Consider the following 22,093-nt stretch of genomic DNA (forward strand, 5'->3'; position numbering starts at 1 on the left):
GTTGTGTGCGTAGCCCCCAGGATATGGTCTACTACTTCTCTGAAAAATATTTCCCTGCCCATAAGAAGCAAGTTGCCTTCAGGAAATATACAACTTTGTTCAAGATGAAGAAGAGAGTCTCCCACAAGCTTGGGGGAGGCTTATCCAGCTACTGAATGCTTTGCCTGATCACCTTCTTGAGAAGAATGAAATACTTGACATCTTCTATAATGGACTTACCGATGCTTCTAAAGACCACCTAGATAGTTGTGTCGGTAGTGTTTTTAGGGAACAAACTGTAGAACAAGATGAGATTCTACTGAATAACATCTTGTGCAATGACAATGCTTGGACTATTCCCGAACCACCTCCTAAGCCAACTCCGAAGAAAAAGAGGTATTCTATTCCTCAGTCCTGAAGATATGCAAGAAGCCAAGAAATCTATGCGAAAGAAAGGCATTAAATCTGAAGATGTCAAAAATCTACTGATGTCTACTACCAACCTTCTCCTTGTAGACGTTGTTGGGCCTCCAAGTGCAGAGGTTTGTAGGACAGTAGCAATTTTCCCTCAAGTGGGTGACCTAAGGTTTATCAATCCGCGGGAGGCGTAGGATGAAGATGGTCTCTCTCAAGCAACCCTGCAACCAAATAACAAAGAGTCTCTTGTGTCCCCAACACACCCAATACAATGGTAAGTTGTATAGGTGCACTAGTTCGGCGAAGAGATGGTGAAACAAGTGCAATATGGATGGTAGATATAGGTTTTTTTTGTAATCTGAAATTACAAAAAGAGCAAGGTAACTAGTAACAAAAGTGAGCACGAACGGTATTGCAATGCGTGGAAACAAGGCCTAGGGTTCATACTTTCACTAGTGAAGTTCTCTCAACAATGATAACATAATTGGATTATATAACTAGCCCTCAACATGCAACAAAGAGTCACTCCAAAGTCACTAATAGCGGAGAACAAACGAAGAGATTTTTGTCGGGTATGAAACCACCACAAAGTTATTCTTTCCGATCGATCTATTCAAGAGTCCGTAGTAAAATAAGACGAAGCTATTCTTTCCGTTCGATCCATCATAGAGTTCGTACTACAATAACACCTTAAGATACATATCAACCAAGACCCTAATGTCACCTAGATACTCCATTGTCACCTCAAGTATCCGTGGGCATGATTATACGATATGCATCACACAATCTCAGAATCATCTATTCAACCAACACATAGAACTTCAAAGAGTGCCCCAAAGTTTCTACCAGAGAGTCAAAACGTGTGCCAACCCCTGTGCATAGGTTCCCAATGTCACGAACCCGCAAGTTGATCACCAAAACATACATCAAGTACTCACACGAATCCACGTGTGCCAACCCATATGCATAGGTTCCCAATTGTCACAAACCCGTAAGTTGATCACAACAGATAGACACGTGCAAGACATACATCAAGTGTTCTCAAAGACTCAATCCGATAAGATAACTCCAAAGGGGAAACTCAATTCATTACAAGAAGGAGAGGGGGAATAACATCATAAGATCCAACTATAGTAGCAAAGCCCATGGTACATCGAGATCAAGACATCTCAAGAACACGAGAGAGAGAGATCAAACACATAGCTACTGGTACATACCCTCAGCCCCGAGGGAGAACTACTCCCTCCTCGTCATGGAGATCGCCGGGATGATGAATATGGCCACCGGAGATGGATTCCCCCTCCGGCAGGGTGCCGGAACGGGCTCCAGATTGGGTTTTGGTGGCTACAGAGGCTTGCGGCGGCGGAACTCCCGATCTAGGTTTCTTTTTGGGGGTTTCTGAATTTATAGGAATTTATGGCGGTGGAATTGCATCAGTTGGGCCTAGGAGGAGGTCACAAGCCTGCGCGCCACCACGAGGGTGGTGGTTGCGGCGTGAGGGCTTGTGACTCCCTCGTGGCCCATCTGGCCTTCTCCCAAAGCTTCGGGTGTCTTTTTTGGACCAAAATAAATCATCGTAAAGTTTCATTCCATTTGGACTCCGTCTGAAAATGGGCCAAAAACACGGAAAAAACAGAAACTGGCATTTGGCACTGAGTTAATAGGTTAGTCCCAAAAAAGATATAAAATAGCATATTCGTGCATATAAAACATCCAAAGTTGACAAGATAATAGCATGGAACCATCAAAAATTATAGATACGTTGGAGACGTATCATCTACCACCTATCGAAGATATCCATGGTCTCGATAACCCGATACAGGTAGTAGAAGTAAATTCCTTGCGTAGGTTTGATGAGAGTGATATTCCTTTTGATAAGCCTGCTAGCTTATGCATGGATGAATTTGATAACTTTGTTGCCAAACAACAAAGTTTCAACGATTATGTTAGCAGACAATTGGAAAAGAATGCTCGTATGCTTAGTCATTTAAGTGCTTGTGTAGAGAGAAATGTCAATGATATTAAGCTTCTGAGTAAACATGCCTCGATGGTTACTACTTAGGTAGAACAAGTACTTAAAGCTCAAAATGATTTGCTCAATGAGTTGAATGACAATTCCGTCAGAGTCTTTACTAGAGGCGGTAGAATGACCGAGGAACCTTTGTATCCTGAGGGTCATCCGAACAGAATTGAACAAGATTCTCAAGGAGTTAGCACTGATGCACCTAGTCATCCTAGAAAGAAGAAGAAAGGTGATAGAAACTTGCACGCTAGCAACCCTGTTGCTGCTACACCTGAGAGTCTAAACGATGCCTCTGTTTCTGATGCTAAAACACAATATGGTGATGAACATGAGCCTAATGATAATATCAATAGTGATGTTCATGATGATGCTCAACCTAGCAATGAAAAGGATGTGGAGATTGAACCTGATCTTGATAACCCACAACCTAAGACTAAGAGATACGATAAGAATGACTTCACTGCTAGGAAGCATGGTAAAGAAAGGGAGCCATGGGTTCAGAAGCCCATGCCCTTTCCTCCCAAACCATCCAAGAAAAAGGATGATGAGGATTTTGAGAGCTTCGTTGAAATGATCAGACCTGTCTTTCTGCAAATGCGTTTGACGGATATGCTCAAGATGTCTCCGTATGCTAAGTACATGAAAGATATTGTGACTAATAAGAGGAGGATACCTGAGGTTGAGATTTCCACCATGCTCGCTAATTATACCTTCAAGGGTGGAACTCCTAAGAAAGTAGGTGATCCCAGTGTGCCCACTATACCTTGCTCCATTGAAGGCAACTACGTTAGAACTGCGTTATGCGACCTTGGAGCCGGTGTTAGTGTTATGCCTCTCTCTCTTTATCGTAGACTTGAATTGGATAAGTTGACACCCACTGAAATCTCTCTGCAAATGGCCGATAAATCAACTCCTTTCCCTATCGGCATTTGCGAGGATGTGCGTGTTGTGGTTGCTAACACCACTATCTTAACAGACTTTGTTATCTTGGATATTCCCGAGGATGATGCCATGGCGGTCATCCTCGGAAGACCCTTTTCAAACACTGCAGGGGCTGTTATAGATTGCAACAAAGGCAATGTCACTATCCATGTCAACGGTAATGAGCATACGGTGCACTTCTCGAAGAAACAATATCGAGTACATTGCATCAATGCTATCGAAAAAACTTCATCGATTCTTATTGGGAGCTTTGAATGCCCTATTCCTCGTGTCAAGATGAAGTATGATTTGCTTGTTGGGGAGATACATATCCCCATTGAGGTGACCTAGTGACTATTCGGAAATTCTCCGTTCTCTTTTGTGATTCAAAAAGGTTTGTCGAGGAGGCTTGATCAACCTCATTGACGGATTTCTTTCGATGACCATGAGATGGATGAATCGAGGAGTCACAAACCTCTGTTCCAAGCTTTCACTTTAGGTTGCTTAGAAGAAAAATGATAGGTTTAGTTTAGTTTTCCATGTTTTCTGTTTTTGCGTCCCGTGGAAAAGTACCCCGAAAATAAAAGTTCTCCGAACGTCCTGAAAATCAAGTATGATTTTTCTGGATTTTTTGAAAAATTCTGAGACAAAGAGCTTGTCTGGGGGCCACACCAGTGGGCCACAAGCCCTGATGGCGCGGGCACCCCCTGGTCGCGCCACCCAGGCTTGTGGGGCCCACAGGCGCCCCCTCCACTCATTCTTGCTCTCATCTGGTTCTCCTACCTCCAGAAAAAATCATTTCGGAGCTCAAACCCGTGTTCTTGCTCCTCTTGCTGGGATTTTCGATCTCTTTGCTCAAATCACCATTCTCCGAATTGTTTTGGGGAAATTACTCCTTGGTAAGTGACTCCTCCATTGGTCAATTAGTTTTTGCTCTAGTGCCTTATACTCCGCGTATTTTTGCTGCCTTGGTGACCATGTTATTGAGCTTTGCATGCTAATTTTAGCTGGTCCCAAGTAGTTTTGATGCGTAATATGGCCTCTAGGCACTTGTGGGAGTAGTTGCTACGAGTTTAATTGAGCCTTATTCACTTTTCCTTAGAATCACTAAAAATTTCAGAAATTTTCAGAGATAGAAAAGGGAAAAGATGAGGAGGTTCTTAAGAGGCTCGTCAAGTCGTGACCCCAAGGATGATGGGAGTGAGAAGAAGCCCAAGTATTTGGTCCCTCGAGTCGCAGAGCGACGTGTTCTTACGCGGCGCTGGAATTTATGAGGACTTTTATCACTTGGTGGAGAACGCATGCCTTACCGCCTTCGTTGAAGATAAGTGTCCGCAATACCTCCTCCTCACTAATATCTTCGTACAAACCTTTAACATCTCTCTGAGGAAGAATCCTCCTATGGTTGAGTTCAAACTTTATGATATCCCCCAGCGCATGCCACTCCGGGATTTTTGCAATGTTTGCAAATTGCCATTTGTTGGGGATATTCATGAACCTCGTCCATGGGACTTGGAAGCTTTCATCGGTACTATTGATGTAGGAGAGGAGAGATGAGTGTCTTGCGCTAGAGCTACTAGCATTCATTTTCCCGTGCTTCGGTACTTCACATTATTTGTGGGAAAATGTTTGATTGGCCGTGGAAAAGCTGGGTCACTTAGTTCCCCAGATCTTGCGGTCTTGCGCGAAGCCCTTTATAATGATAAAACTTATAGCTTGGGCGCTATAGTAGCTCAACGGTTGAACCTGAACCGTTCTAAAGGTGTTGTCTGTGGTGGTATCTATGCTACCCGTCTTGCCAGACATTTTGAGATACCTATTAGACTGGAGGAGGAAGAAGAAATTCTTCTTCCTGAGAGATATCTAGATTACGATAGCATGGTTCGCCATGATTTTCTTGATAGAGATATAAATAGAAGGCTGATTTATAACCTGGTATTTAGTCAGGGTATTCGTGAGACTATTACTTTGCCTACTCCTTCTTTGTTCAATCTTCATGCAGGCAGGTACATTATCATGCCCTCGGACATCTACGCATATTGGAGCTTAGCCCAACCACACGTGCCCGTGCCCGAGCCACCAGTCGAGTACCAAGCGCCAGTTTATCAGTGGGAGCTAGAGGAGCTCACACAGTAGTGGCATCCTCGGTCCACTCCGGAGTACCCCGGAGCTGGTTATTTCCCTCCTTGGGAGTAGACCAAGTTAGGCCAAAAGCCTAAGCTTGGGGGAGTACGTGTTCTCACCGACTTTACATTCTTGCTTATGCTCTCACTTTGTTAGCCAGTGTTCACACTTTGGCACTTTATCATCCATGCTAGTTTATTTTCTTTTTCTCGTTTTCTTTTCGTGTGTCTGTCTAGTTTGAGAAAAAACAAAAATATTTTCTTTTTCTTCTTTTGCTTGTTGGGAGCTTTCCCGTGTAGATAGTTTCTTTTTCTTTGGGTCAAGGTAGAAGATATTGGTTACAATGTTTAGTGGCTCTTGCATGCATACCTGTTTAGCTTTCAAAGAGCCATATTACTTTGTCTTCTCCTTTGTGTTTGCCTGCAGATTCCAGCGTAGTCCAATGCACGAGCACACTTATTATTGTTCACATCGTTCGGTCATGCAAGTGAAAGGCAATAATGACGATATATGATGAAGTGATTGCGCCTGGAAAAGCTGGTATGAACTCGATCTATTTTGTTTTTGTAAATATGACTAGCTCATCATGCCTGATTCAGCTTTGTTGTGAGAGAAACATGTTTGCAATGACAACTTAGAGATCATAGTTGCTTATGCCATGCTTGCTTAGCTAGGAGCTTATAATGGTTTGTCTTGGTTACCAACATGAATGTTGAGATGACTATGTTGTAGTATGATAGGATGGTATCCTCCTTTGAATGATTCAAGTGGCTTGACTTGGCGCATGTTCACGCATGTAGTTGAAACAAAATCAACAAAGCCTCTATGATGTTCATGTTCATGGTGATTTATGCCCTACTCATGCTTGCATTCAATATTAGTTAATCTCAATGCATTTTGATGACTGTTGTCGCTCTAGTTGGTCGCTTCCCAGTCTTTTGCTAGCCTTCACTTGTACTAAGCGGGAATACTGCTTGTGCATCCACCTCCATAAACCCAAAGTTGTTCCATATGAGTCCACCATACCTACCTATGTGCGGTATCTACCTGCCGTTCCAAGTAAATTTGCATGTGCCATTCTCTAAATCTTCAAGAAATAATCTGTTTTGCATGCCCGAACCGCTCATGAGGTGACAAGGGGCTATTGATATCTTCCATGCTAGGTGTATTATCCTCGATATGTGTTTATTCACTATCATTCACGAGAAAGGGGGCGGTAATTGGAATTCCCAGTTCCATGCTCAAATCGAAAAGATAATTGCAAACAAAACTCCCCGTGGATTGATGTTGGTATGGACGGTACCCGAGGATTCGGCCAGCCGTGGAGTGTAATTGATTGATGGTGGGGGAGTCAAAACTTTACTTTTCTGTTTGGGAACCTCCTATAGCATGTGTAGCATGGAAAATGTTGAGAACTCTTAGTCATTGCGTTGACAATGAAAGCATGCCACCCAAAATTATTATCTCTATTTTCAAAGCTTGAGCTCTGGCACCTCTGCAAATCAATGCTTCCCTCTGCGAAGGGCCTGTCTATTTATGTTCCTGTTGAGTCATCCTCCTCAAAAGCACCAATTAGAGAGCACCTCTGTCATTTTTATGCTTTGCTTTTAACTGTGTTGAGTACGACTATGACTCAATCTTCGTTGCCTTGAATTACAATGTTTAGTCAACCCTTGGTCTTTGAAGGTGCTCTGCATTTATGTTTTGTGGTCTCAGAAAGAGCTAGCGAGATACCATCTATTTGTACTGCTTCATGTTATTTTGATTGAAGTGTTGACGTTTGAGACTTATTATTATTTGCTCGCTAGTTGATTATGCCATTGATATGAGTTTACCGTGAGACCTAGATGTCATTTGCTTATGTGGTTTGCTTGTGATCTTGCTGAAATTCTGGTTATGAGTTAGACATAGTTGCAACAACAAGATCAAACAGAGTTCCTCAAAGTTTTTCTTTTGTCTCTTTCAGTTTGTCAACTGAATTGCTTGAGGACAAGCAAGGCTTTAAGCTTGGGGAGTTGATACATCTCCGTCGTATCTACTTTTCCGAACTCTTTTGCCCTTGTTTTGGACTCTAATTTGCATGATTTGAATGGAACTAACCCGGACTAATGCTGTTTTCAGCAGAATTGCCATTGTGTTGTTTTTGTGCAGAAATAAAAGTTCTCGGAATGTCCTAAAAATTTACGGAGATTTTTTCTCAAATAAAAGCAAAATACGTGCGCAAAGATCCACCGGAAGAGGAGGACCAGTGGGCCACAAGCCCACAGGCCGCGGCCGTGCCGTGAGGGCTTGTGGGGCCCACGTGGCTCCACCACCCCCAAACTCAGCTCTATATCTTCCGTCTCGCCCGGAAAAAAATTGGAGAGAAGGACTCATCGCGTTTTACGATACAGAGGCGCCGCCACATCCTGTTCTTCATCTGGAGGGCAGATTTGGAGTCCGTTTCGGGCTCCGGAGAGGGAAAATCGTCGCCATCGTCATCATCAACCTTCCTCCATCGACAATTCCATGATGCTCTTCATCGTCCGTGAGTAATCTCATCGTAGGCTTGCTGGACGGAGATGAGTTGGATGAGATCTATCACGTAATCGAGTTAGTTTTTGACGGGGATTGATCCCTAGTATCCACTATGTTCTAGATTGATGTTGCTACTACTTGGCTATGCTTAATGCTTGTCACTACGTCCCGAGTGCCATGATTTCAGATCTGAACCTATTATGTTGTCGCCAATATATGTGTGTTTTAGATCCTATCTTGCAAGTTGTAGTCACCTACTATGTGTTATGACCCGGCAACCCCGGAGTGACAATAGCCGGAACCACTCCTGGAGATGACCATAGTATGAGCAGTTCATGTATTCACCACGTGTTAATGCGTTGGTCTGGTTCTTTATTAAAAGGATAACCTTAATATCCCGTAGTTTCCATTAGGACCCCACTGCCACGGGAGGGATGGACAATAGATGTCATGCATGTTCTTTTCCCTAAGCACGTATGACTACATACGGAATACATGCCTACATTAGATTGACGAACGGGAGCTAGTTACATATCTCTCTGTGTTATAGTTGTTACATGATGAAACACATCCGGCATACTCATCCATCACCGATCCACTGCCTACGAGTCTTTTACTACTCGTCCTTGCTACGTTACTTTGTCTAGGCTTGTCCCTTGCTACAAAAGGGATTGGGCCACTTTGCTACTACTGTTGCTACAGTTGTTACTCTGCTGCTGCTGCTACTGCTGTTCCTTGCTACTTCGCTGTTACTTGCTGCAAGATCTTTTCCGACACTATTGTCGGGGAAGAATAGTTACTCGCTCACGTGCAACTTACTAGCGCCATTGATACAACAGTTAGGAATAGTCTGTCATCGACAGATCGTTTCTGGCACCGTTGCTATCATACCACTTTGCTACTGATACTTTGCTTGCAAACACTAATCTTTCAGGTGTGGTTGAATCTGACAAACTCATCTGCTAATACTTGAGAATATTCTTTCGCTTCTCCTTTGGCGAACCAACAAATTTGGGTGGAATAGTCTACCCTCGAAAACGGTTGCGATCCCCTATACTTGTGGGTTATCACTGTCCTAGGGCAAAGAGTTGATAAGAAGTTGAATGTTATTCACTATGCTAGTAAAACTCTAGACAGTGCCCAAAGAAACTATGCTACTACGGAAAAGGATTTTTTTAGCAGTTGTGTTTGCATGTGAAAAGTTCAGGTCTTACATAGTTGATTCCAAAGTCACTATTCACACTGATCATGCTGCTATTAAGTACCTCATGGAGAAGAAAGATGCTAAACCTAGACTTATCACATGGGTTATCGCTACAAGAATTTGATTTCCATGTTGTTGACACGAAGGGTGCTGATAACCCAGTAGCAGATAACTTGTCTAGGTTGGAGAATGTTCATGATGACCCACAACCTATTGATGATAGCTTTCCGGGTGAGCAACTGAATGTCATCAATACTTCACGTAGTGCACCGTGGTATGCTGATTATGCAAACTATATCATTGCCAAATATATACCACCTAGTTTCACATACCAGCAAAAGAAGAAATTCTTCTTTGACTTGAGAAATTACTTTTGGGATGATCCTCACTTTTATAAGGAAGGAGTAGATGGTGTTATTAGACGTTGTGTACCTGAACATGAACAGGGACATATCCTACAGAAGTGTCACTCTAAGGCCTACGGAGGACACCATGCGGGAGATAGAACTGCACACAAGGTATTGCAATCAGGTTTCTATTGGCCCACTCTCTTCAAGGATGCCCGTAAGTTTGTCTTGTCTTGTGACGAATGTCAAAGAATAGGTAATATCGGTAAACGTGAGGAAATGCCTATGAATTATTCACTTGTCATTGAGCCATTTGATGTTTGGGCTTTGATTATATGGGACCTTTTCCAAAATCCAACGGGTATACTCATATCCTAGTTGCTGTTGATTACGTCACTAAGTGGGTAGAAGCTATCCCCACTAGTAGAGCTGATCACAACACCTCTGTCCGGATGCTTAAAGAAGTTATTTTCCCTAGATTTGGAGTCCCTAGATATCTAATGACTGACGGTGGTTCACACTTCATTCATGGTGCTTTACTTAAAACGCTTGCTAAGTACGATGTCAACCATAGAATTGGTCTAAGAGGCGATGATGCACCGTGGGCTTATAGAACTGCCTATAAGAATCACATGGTCATGTCTCCGTACAAAATGGTGTACGGTAAAGCATGTCATTTACCTCTTGAGCTAGAGCATAAAGCTTATTGGGCAATCAAAGAGCTCAACTTTGATTTCAAACTTGCTGGTGAGAAGAGGTTATTTGATATTAGCTTGCTTGATGAATGGAGAACTCAGGCATATGAGAATGCCAAGTTGTTCAAAGAAAAGGTTAAGAGGTGGCATGATAAAAGGATACAAAAGCGAGAGTTCAATGTAGGTGATTATGTCTTGCTATATAATTCTCGTTTTAGATTTTTTGCAAGCAAGCTTCTCTCTAAATGGGAAGGTCCCTATATTGTTGAAGAAGTATATCATTCCGGTGCTATCAAGATCAACAACACGAAAGGTAATTTTCCGAGAGTGGTAAATGGGCAGAGAATCAAGCATTATATCCGAGGTACTCCCATAAATGTTGAAAACAATATTATCAATACCATAACGCCGGAGGAATACCTAAGGGATATTTATCAGCCTGTTTCAGACTCCGAAAACAAAGAGGTATGTGTTTCGGTAAGTAAACAGACTCCAAAACTTTTCCAGTAGAAATTTTTCTCCGTTTTGGAATATTTGAAAAAATAGAAAATTTTGAAGTAGTCCGGAAAGCGCACGAGGAGGCGACAAGCCTGCCAGGCGCGGGCCACCCCCCTGGCCGCGCCTGGGGGGCTTGTGGCCACCTCGTGTGCCTCCCGGACTCCGTTTTCGAGCGGAGTACTCCTTCTAGTCGGAAAAAATCATTATATATTCTCCCGTAAGGTCTGACCCTCGTATCACGCGAATTTCCTCTATTTTCGTTTCGAGCCTGTTTCTGTTGCAGATCTAGATTGCTATGGCTTCCCCAAAAGCTCCGATGGACAAGTTCTTCGAGAAGGTCATCAATCCCTACCACGCGGGAGTGCTGCAACACCCTCAATCTATCAAGATGCGTGAGGGGATGTTGCACATCCGTGATGTTGAGGGGCCCAATAAGACCGGAAGCGTGGAGGCGAGGCTCGAAGCAATGGAGCAACAAGTCTTCAAGTGCCAAGGGATGGTGGAGCATGGACTCAACGCCAACCACATGATGATCACGGAGTTCACCAACAAGCACAAGATCGATGCCAATGACATCGGGAAGCACCTCTCCAGGCTCTATGGCAGAATTGATCATCTCCAAGCCCAGATCTATGACCTGTAGAACCAAAACTGTGAGTATGAGTATAGATTTAAATCAATACGGTTGGCTGCAGATTTGAGGATTCCGAAGACTCGGTCATCTTTCCATCATGGAGCATCTATGCCTTGGAAGACGGAGGATCGAATCCATGTTGTAACAACTCCACCACCATCACCTCCAAAGTAAGACAACTGAGCATGGGTATGGGCAATCCCATTGGCTTGTTACAAGCTTGGGGGAGTTGCCTCGGTATCGTATCACCATCACATCTTTTGCCTTTACCTTTGTTTTAGTTTGTTCCTTTTCAGTTTTCTCTTTCTCTAGTAGAATAAATGTCTTAGTGTTTTAGGATTGAGTTTTGCTTTGTGTCACCCCCGATGTATTCGAGCTCGTGAGCCATATAATAAAGAGTGTCTTAGTTGAGGGCCTTGCCTGTTGCCATGATCAAGAGAATGATAAAGGAACAAAAGCATGAAAGATCATGTAATGATCTTATGGGAAGTGATGTATTACATATAAAAAGAATGATGATTGAAACTTGTTGAGAGTAGACAAACATAAACCTTGGTCATTGTTGCAATTAATAGGAAGTGATAAAGAAGGAGAGGTTCACATGTAGATATACCATCTTTGACACCATCTATGATTGTGAACACTCACCAAACTATTGCATGTTTAGAAGTAGATGTTGGACAAGGAAGACAACATAATGAATTGTGTTTGCTTGGTTTCGAACAATGTTATATGACTAGAGATCCCTTAGAATGTGAAGATTGCTTCCACCTCATATTAGCCAAACCTCCCGCACCAAGTAGAGATACTACTTGTGCATCCATAAACCTTCAACCAGTTTTGCCATGAGAGTCCACCATACCTATCTATGGATTGAATAATGTCCCTCAAGTAAGTTGTCATCGGTGCAAGCAAAAAGAATTTCTCCCTAATATGTATGATCTATTAGTGTGTGGAAAATAAGCTTTACACGAACCTGTGATGAAGAAGACATAAAAGCGACAGACTGCATAATAAAGTTCAAAACCTCAAAAGCGACGTTCCTCCACACTAAGAGGACACACATCCAAACCTCAAAAGCGCATGACAACCTCTGCTTCCCTCTACGAAGGGCCTTTCTTGTACCTTTACTTTTTGTCCTTGAAAGAGTCATGGTGATCTACACCAATTCCTTATTTTGCCTTTATCTTGGCTAACGTCATATGCTAGGGAAAGATCTATATTCATATGTCAACTTGGAAGTAAGTATTCATGAATTATTATTGTTGACATTACCCTTGAGGTAAATGGTTGGGAGGCGAAACTATAAGCCCCTATCTTTCTCTGTGTCCAGCTGAAACTTTGATCTCATGAGTACCACGTGAGTTGTAGCAATTGTAGAGAACCAAGGGATGATTGAGTGTGTGGATTTGCTTTACAAGCTCTTATTTGACTCTTTCTGATGTTGTGATAAATTGCAATTGCTTCAATGACTAAAGGCTATCGATTGTTAATTCTCGGTAAGGTTCTTGATCCATGCTTTACTTTGTGAAGGAATTGTCACTTTAGCATAAGAGTTTATATGTTGGTATTACTGTTCTGATCATGATCATGATGCCTGCATGTTTGTATCTTGTTTTGTCGACACCTCTCTCCCTACACATGTGGGCATATTTATTGATCTCGGCTTTCGCTTGAGGACAAGCGAGGTCTAAGCTTGGCGGAGTTGATACGTCCATTTTGCATCATGCTTTCATGTTGATATTTATCGCTTTTTGGGCTGTTATTTCACTTCACGGTACAATACTTATGCCTTTTCCCTCTTATTTTGCAAGGTTTATATGAAGAGGGAGAATGCCGGCAACTGGAATTCTGGCCTAAAAAAGGAGCAAGTTTGAGATACCTATTCTGCGGAACTCCAAAAGCCGTGAAAATCAACGAGGAGTTTTTTGGGATTTATAAAAAATATTGTGCCGAAGAAGTGATAGAGGGGCGCGAGCAGGAGGCCACAAGCCTGCTAGGCGCGGCCACCCCCCTGGCCGCGCCTAGGGGGCTTGCGAGCTCCCTGCTGGCCCATTGGCCCACCTCTTTTGCTACAAGAAGGGGTTCGGTCTGAAAAAAATCAGGAGGAAGCTTTTCGAAGGATTCACCGCCGCCACGAGGCGCAACTTGAGCAGAACCAATCTAGAGCTCCGGCAGGACGATCCTGCCTGGGAAACTTCCCTTCCGGAGGGGGAAATCATCGCCATCGTCATCACCAATATTCCTCTCATCGGACGGGACTCATCACCATCAACATCTTCATCAGCACCATCTCATCTCCAAACCCTAGTTCATCTCTTGTAACCAATCTCCGTCTTGCAACTCCGATTGGTACTTGTAAGGTTGCTAGTAGTGTTAATTACTCTTTGTAGTTGATGCTAGTTGGATTACTTGGTGGAAGAGTTTATGTTCAGATCTTTGATGCTACTCATTACCTCTCTGGTCATGAATATGATTATGCTTTGTGAGTAGTTACTTTTGTTCCTGAGGACATGGGATAAGTCATGCTATAAGTAGTCTTGTGAGTTTGGTATTCGTTCGATATTTTGATGTGTTGTATGTTGTTTTTCCTCTAGTGGTGTTATGTGAACGTCATCTACATAACACTTCACCATTATTTGGGCCTAGAGGAAGGCATTGGGAAGTAGTAAGTAGATGATGGGTTGCTAGAGTGACAGAAGCTTAAACCCTAGTTTATGCGTTGCTTCGTAAGGGGCTGATTTGGATCCACTAGTTTAATGCTATGGTTAGACTTTGTCTTAATTCTTCTTTCGTAGTTGCGGATGCTTGCGAGATGGGTTAATCATAAGTGTGATGCTTGTCCAAGTAAGGGCAGTACCCAAGCGCCGGCCCACCCACATATCAAACTATCAAAGTAACGAACGCGAATCATATGAACATGATGAAAACTAGCATGACTGAAATTTCCATGTGTCATCGGGAGCGTTTTTCCTTCTATAAGACTTTGTCCAGGATTGTCCCTTGCTACAAAAGGGATTGGGCCACTTTGCTGCACCATTGTTACTTTTGTTACTTGCTACGAATCATCTCACCACACAACTACTTGTTACCGTTAATTTCATTGCTTGCAGTACCTTGCTGAAAACCTCTTGTCAGATCCTTCTGCTCCTCGTTGGGTTCGACACTCTTACTTATCGAAAGGACTACAATAGATCCTATATACTTGTGGGTCATCAATGACCCACTCGTGGAGGGCCCCGGTCCACTAGTAGACCTCCGGCTGCGGCTCGTTCTTCGGCGGAGGGGGCACGATGCAGTCGCCGACGACGGAAAACACGATGGCCTCTATGAGCTGCGCCTCGTACGCCGCATAGTCCTCCTCGGCCTTGCGCCGCTCTTCCTCCTCGCTCTCGCGAAGTGCGGCTGGAAGCGCCGCGTGGTAAGCGGCCTCCGCCTCCTAGTCCTCATCGCTAACGACGTGCGGGGGCGGCGGATGGCCTCGTGGTTGCACATCGCGCACGTCGTGCCAGCGCTGCTCCTCGTGCTTGACCGCGAATCAGACCTCCGAGTGAGGAGAGTCGGCCGCGTACGTAGGGTTGAGCCGCTGCTCCGACGTCACCTGCCGCCGTCGATGCCTCACCTCCTCCGCATTTATCCGCGCCGACCGCGGCACGACCGGCACCAGGATCCTCTCCGGATCCATATGCTAGTGGTGCGGGAGGGTCACGTCCGGGTATGGCAGCGAGATGCGGTGCTCCGAGTGCCATCGTGCTTGGTGTACTGGGACGCTGACACGCTTGCGAGGCCGGCAGGAAGATCGCGCGGGGGTAGACGGGGGGACTTGCCCTTGTTTTGGAGGAGCCGACCATGGGTGCTGGCTAGGGTTTGGTCAACGATGAGGTGGCAACATGAGGACGGGGGGGGGGGGGGGGTTCTCGAAGCACATGAGGCCGAACCCCACCGCAAGCTCGGATTAAAAAAGGCCGTCCGCGATCACTGACGCGTGACATTAAGTTGATTGCGGGTAGTTGGACGACCGGAGGATGTGGATGGGGCAGACAACGAGAGGACGCGCGCGTGTCCGCTTCACGTACGCGCCGACGTATTTCAGTGCCAAATTTGGACGGAAAATGGATCGTCACATATGCGTTTTGGCAATGAATCTGTATGTTGGGTCATCATTTTTGTCCACATAGGCTCAAAAGGATTATGATGGACAAAATGGATCGTCTTCGTTGGAGTTGGTTTGACGGACCGTTCATTTGGGATCTAAAGGGGTGTTTGTTTATGAGGATTTTTTTGTGTGAGGACTAAAAGAAGTTCCTTTTAGTTTTATCTAAACGAAACATGAGTGACTTTTAGGGACTAAAGAAAGAAATCCCTGAGGAGAGTCTTTTCGGACATTTTATGATTTTTTCCAACAATGCTCGTGTTTTTACCATGTCATTTAATTACCTCTAGTCCATTATTAGGGGTAACATGATTTTTTTAGCATGTCATTTAATAACCTTTAGCTTATGTTTAATCCATGAAACTAAACAAATATAGACCAGGGACTTTTTAATTAAGATTAAAAAAATAAAGAGTTTTTAAACAAACATGACTAATTCCGTGTCATTGGCGGGGGCAGGTGTGGGGAGGAGGCGAATGGATATGTTGGATTGCTGGGTGGGCGTGACTGAAGTTTACCGCCAACCTTTCTGCAGGCCCTTTACTGCGGGAAAGGAAACAAGAAAAGTGCACTGGGTGATGCTGCTGGCGCGCTTTTGGGTTGGCAGCGCAACAGAGCACGTGTAGTTTGCAGGATTATCGCTCCTTGCTGCCTCCTTTTGCTTTCTTACAGCACATTATTAAATGGACCAAGTCTTTTCGTCTTTCTCCCGACGCCGCTGTGGCATGGCAGACATCTCTTTTTTCCTTGGCTAGTACTATACCAGCCACCTTTTACAGGGCTTTTGTGTGCGCAACTGAAAGACTACCACATGTGACCAGAACTTAATATCGGCTTTTGGTGGTACTACTTTTGGTACTACTACGTCGCATGCTCCAACTCAACTCAACCGGTGCCGCCGCTGGGTACGTACGTACTACGTGCGAGCGTTGCGGGCCAGGCCAGTAGTTGTCGTGTCGCACGTATGGCTCGCTCCATGTCACCATTCAGCCTTTTCTTTTTGAGCCTTTTCCTTTTTCGCTAGAGGCGCGTCGCAATTGATTCGAGGGAGGGGACACCATGATGGCCTGCTCCAAAACCATTCATCAGCCGCTCTTATTACGAAGCTGATAGCCCAGACCCAGAGAGGTCCCTGGTTAGGTTAGCCATCCATGTACTCGTATCGTATACACGCACACCCGTCAGTGGCAGAGCAGCAGAAGCGGAGAAAAGGTCCCAACCCCCAACAATGGGAACGCTGACGATGGAGCAAAGCGAGAAGTGGCAAGTAAAACCGGAGGCAAACATAAAGTAACTTTGCAAGCAATTAAAGGCGGCAGCAAAAGAGGGGATGGGGACTGCCGCTCGTTCAAAGGCATCCCCACCCCCGCCCTCATTGACCCTGACAAGCTGACGGTTGGAATAATTATCTCCTCCGGCTCCCGGTCCTTTTGGGAAAAGCCTCAATGTATCTTTTTCCATGGCATTGATGAGCACCACAGTAAACAAGCCACCAGTCAGGTGCCTGTCCATTTCTCTTTCTCTTTCTCTTTGCGACGAAACTTCCCAAGGGGAAGCCACAGGTTCTTGATGGCGGTGAAAAGCGGCTCTCCCAGTTTACCGAAATGTAAATGTGGGAGCACCCACTTTTGTCCTCCGCGAGAATCAGCCTACAGCCCACCACCGGTCGGAGCTCAGCGCATGGGGATTGAAGCACGTAAGTACCGTATCGCTCTTAATCAATTGATCCATAATTAACTGGCGCAAGTAGTACTGCTTGCGCGAGCTAGCCACAGGCTCTTGCTGTACGTCTTGTATCCAGTTAAATATACCAGGCAGCGCAATATACGATGTCCGTGCGTGCGACGATAATGTGAGAGTACACTACAGGAGTGGTAAGTAGAGTAGTAGTATATTTTTTGCAAGTACAATCACCACAGATTTACTGCTACAGAGCAAGACGGCGTCGCCACTCAATCGCTCTCACCTCACCAGCTGCCGAAGAAAGATGGAACTTGGCCATCATCATCAATCACCCGTTGGGCGAGGTGACGACGATGATTGACGAGCGCTCGCTTCCAAGATGTGGGATGCGGACAAGCATGGGATGGCGTCACATTCATCGGAGTCATGAAAGCCCACGCATGGTCGTCACAACTCACAAGTATACCATGGGAATGGGACATGTTTTTGCAACTTGATGCTACTACCGCGCAACCTGATCGGTTCCATTTTACATTGCACAGGCGACGCAACCTGATAAACCAAGCCAAGAAGAAGAAACCAGGGGAAGGAAACAAACTACTGGTACTTAGGAATTGATGACAAGAGAGAAGCTAGCGTAGCAAATGGAAGAAGGAGCCGCCTTTTTCCCTGTCTTGTGTAAGGCTTCGGGCACAAGCTAAGGCTTCCCGTCGCGTCACGATTCAGCGGGTCAAACCAAACTCTATCTTCCAAGCCCGAGTCTGTTCGATCGGCCGGAGACGGATCGATGAATGGTGGGCGGGATCAGAAGCGGGGGTCCGGGCCGAGCTGCCACCGGTCGGCGTAGACGGGCGAGGGGGAGGTGGGGGAGGAGGAAGGGCTGGGGAAGCCGAGGACGAAGCCGGCGGCGGCGCGGTGGTGGTGGCCAGCGACGGTGGCGATGGGGCCGAGCGGGCGGTTCTTGCGGCGGCCGGCGCCGATGGGCACGTTGCGGAGCGCGCCGCCGGCCGTCCAGTAGCGGTGGCAGGCCTTGCAGAAGTGGCGCGGCTGGTTGACGTTGTAGTTGTTGAAGTAGCAGAACTTGGTCTCCCGGCTCCGGCACCGCGGGCACGGCAGCGGCGCCGCGGCCGCGCGCGCCTCCGCCGACTCCTGCAGCTGCGTCCGCCGCGACGCCTCCGCTCCCTGCTGCTGCTGACGCGAGGATTCCATGTCCGCCGCCTCCCGCTTGATCGCCGTCCGGTCCGTCTCGCCGTGCAGCCGCCGGTCCTCGTCCTGCGCGGCGAACACGGGCGACGCCGACGGGGACGGGGAGGGCGAGGCCTGGGTCCCCTCGACGCACTGCGTGATGACCTTGCCGAAGAGCTTGAAGCCGCCGGCGGCCCCCGCGGGTGCCATCTCGACGTGGGAGAGCATGCGACGGGAGAGAGAGAGAGAGAGAGAGAGAGAGAGGAGTGGAGAGTGGGAGACGGGGGCGGAGCAGCGATGGGGAGGAGGAGGCGGGGGTCGGTCGTTGCTACTTAAATGCCCAGCAGGCAGCAGCTGAGCTGATGGATGGATAGATAGATAGGCCACTCACTCATCACACAAGAGAGTAAAGCGCTGCGTAGTACGTGGGTTGGACCGCAAGAGGAAAAGGGGCAAATATGTTACGCGCACACACACAGTTTGCTTGCGGCTGCGTGGGTTTGCGGATGGGTCGATTTTGATTTGATGATTTGCATGTGGAGCCTGTGGTTCCATCGAGGGGAATCTCCGGGTTATATAAATCCTCTTGCCTTGTTCTTGTTGGAGCACTAGCGGGATATGGGATTGGGAGGTCAGCTCTCCATCGCGTGGTGGACCTGCAGTGAGTTTTGTTGCGGGAAAACGAAGGGAAGGGATGGGGGCGCGCCCTCCGAGTGCGTGGCCGCCTTGGTTGCTTCCGCGGTATGGATTCCCGTGTATTTTGCAGCTTTTTACCCCATCTTCAATGTCCGTCTACCCACACCTCAAACGATCCTTCATATGTCCGCAAACGACGTTCGATCATTGGCCGGAAAATAAATAAACAAATAACATAATCGAATCCTCATATCGTTTTTATACGTTTGGGTTGTTCGCGAACCTTCGTGTTCATCTCAAATATAGAAAAGATATGAGTGTTCGCGGACGCGTTCGGCCAGTCCGCCACGTAGGACGCGACATCATCCCGAATCACCTTTCTCTTGTTTCTTTATCCATTCTTTTTGCACTTTCTCTCTTCCTCTTCACCAATCATATGAATAGTGTGACTGCACGGACGGATAAATGAAGGACACGTCCAATCACCAATCGGACGCGTTCACGGGTGTTTTGGGGGTCATAATTGCTATGTCCGACTGTAGATGCTCTTATGTCGTCCATCAGTCCACACATACTTTCCCTCGCCAACTATAGACAAAGTGGAAGGGAAGGGGTGCGGGAGTCCAAACATCATACACGTAGGACTCCGACATCCACGTCCTACCCAATCACCCCTCTGATTCTATTTCCTTCCACTCTAGCCTTTCTTTCCCTTACTTTGCGCCCGCACTCTCCAACTTCGTCGTCGCTTCTTAACCTCTCCACGGCCACGAAGGAATTTGCGGAAGTCCGTAAGCAGCACCGATGCGCCCGCTCGCCCTTATGGTGGTGTTGTCCACCTTGAAGTCATTTGTATCGAGGTACACCCTCCTTCCTTCCTCCCGCCCGTTGACGCCCTCCATGGCGGACACCACACCCGTGAGGTGTTCGTTGAAATGGCATTTAGCTTAATTTTGGATGACATGTCGTTCTTTCATAGTACGAAGGATGGCAGGGTACTCGATCATGGAGGGTAAATTGTTGTGTGATGTGTGGTTAGCCATATCCGCGGATTTGGTAGGCAGGAGCAAATGGGGGAATTCTCTGGCGGCAAGTGCATAAATCATTTCATAGATGAACGCACATGGCGCCCTATGACATGCACATCATCCAATAACACAATGTAGGCTCGTTATTGTGTCATTGGTACGCTATCCAGACCGGCATCACCACGTCTTGTCACGTGGTTGGTCAGCTGGAGGCAAGGTGGCCATTGCACGCGACACAGGATACTAGGGATCAAGCCCTAGCGAATTGACTCAACTACATGATCAATCTCATCCATCTTTATCTACCTCCAGTATGCCTACAAAGGAGTTACTCACTCAGGTTGTGAGCATCATGAGGTTGTCGATGAAGAGGGGTTGATGACGACGAGGATGATGATTTGCCCATCCGGAGCCTCGAACAAATTCCACACTACTGCAGGATGGTCCAAAGATGACACATCATACAAAGACCTTTCAACCGATTAAGAATAATGCCTCCTCCCGAGCGCGGTCGCATCTACCATGTAGGCGCTCACAACATCCATGAGCACGGTCACAATCACCGACAGGGCGGTTGCAGCCGCTGAAAGGGCAGCTGTTGCAGCTGAGATGGCGGTAGCAACATCCGCGTCCCGGATAGGAAATCGCAAGAACGACACAATAGTTGTCCATTCTCGGCGGCTGTCGTAGCCCTGATGGCGGCTGCCCATGCCTATGCCTATGCCGCCCACGCCCAACTTGTTTCACTCACCATACAAATAGGAGTGTCCTTCTCTAACACCGATTGGCAACCTACGTTTGAAGAGTTGGCAATTGCCGAGAGCGCCCGGGCAGCCGTCCATTCGCCGGTAGCCTCCCTAGCCGAGATGGAGGTTGTCAACGCCAGGACCATGGCCGTCCATACCCGGCTTGTGATGGCCTTTTCCAAAGATATGATGGACACAAACTACGAGATGCTTGTGGAGTATGTGGATATGGATGCCATGGAGCCCCTTCCCCTGGAGGTTGTCGAGCGCGAACTGGTCATGGAGGATGTGGCGGAGATCGACGAGCGTCGGGCAAAACATTAGTCTTTATTTAGAGCGCTGGCCTTTTGTTACAGTAATGTTTAGGTCAACCAGCTTGATTAAATAAGTGCGGGCTCTGGTGTAGGCTCTTTTGTGTAGTAACCAAATTAGCAATTGATATTAAATTATGCGACGACGTGGATGACCATTCTAATGAGGGAAATTCGGGCCAAAATTTGCCTCCATGTCCCCATTCCATCTTCCAAATGAAAATGAAATTGAAGTACATCACACACAATTTGTTGACATGAACCGTGTGCAATGTCGTATCCAATCTTTCGTCGGAAGCTTGGAGACAAAAAATGCACGTTCAAGCTAATCACAAACAGGGTAAAGTACATGATTCGTTTGTGATATTTAGATATCGCACGCAGTTCTGAATAAGGGACTGTGTCCGATGACACTTTTCGCGCTAGTTTTTCACTGCATCGAACGGAATTTTTTGTCTACCACGGAAATTGTTGGGGAACGTCGCATGGGAAACAAAAATTTTCCTACGCGCACGAAGACCTATCATGGTGATGTCCATCTACGAGAGGGGATGATAGATCTACGTACCCTTGTAGATCATTCAGCAGAAGCGTTAGAGAACGCGGTTGATGTAGTGGAACGTCCTCACGTCCCTCGATCCGCCCCGCGAACAATCCCGCGATCAGTCCCACGATCTAGTACCGAACGGACGGCACCTCCGCGTTGAGCACACGTACAGCTCGACGATGATCTCGGCCTTCTTGATCCAGCAAGAGAGACGGAGAGGTAGAAGAGTTCTCCGGCAGCGTGACGGCGCTCCGGAGGTTGGTGATGATCTCGTCTCAGCAGGGCTCCGCCCGAGCTCCGCAGAAACGCGATCTAGAGGAAAAACTATGGAGGTATGTGGTCGGGCAGCCGTGAGAAAGTCGTCTCAAATCTGCCCTAAAAGCCCCATATATATAGGAGGAGGGAGGGGGACCTTGCCTTGGGGTCCAAGGGATCCCCAAGGGGT

The 22,093-nt window shown here is 46.5% G+C and overlaps 1 protein-coding gene across 1 annotated transcript; it reads right to left on the reverse strand.

Annotated features, from left to right (window-relative positions):
* Positions 1-17,658: 17,658 nt before the first annotated feature.
* LOC123440271 (dof zinc finger protein 5) lies at positions 17,659-18,998 on the reverse strand. The gene has a single exon (XM_045116848.1). It carries the CDS (start codon positions 18,606-18,608, stop codon positions 18,000-18,002), a length of 609 nt encoding a protein of 202 aa, XP_044972783.1. The 5' UTR covers positions 18,609-18,998; the 3' UTR covers positions 17,659-17,999.
* Between the last annotated feature and the right edge of the window lie 3,095 nt (positions 18,999-22,093).

Source organism: Hordeum vulgare, chromosome 3H, assembly GCF_904849725.1.
Source record: "Hordeum vulgare subsp. vulgare chromosome 3H, MorexV3_pseudomolecules_assembly, whole genome shotgun sequence".
NCBI classification, from domain to species: Eukaryota; Viridiplantae; Streptophyta; class Magnoliopsida; order Poales; family Poaceae; genus Hordeum; species Hordeum vulgare.

Excerpts from the sequence above, each read along its gene's own strand:
- LOC123440271 (XM_045116848.1), bottom strand. The coding sequence starts at position 18,608 with ATGCTCTCCCACGTCGAGATGGCACCCGCGGGGGCCGCCGGCGGCTTC.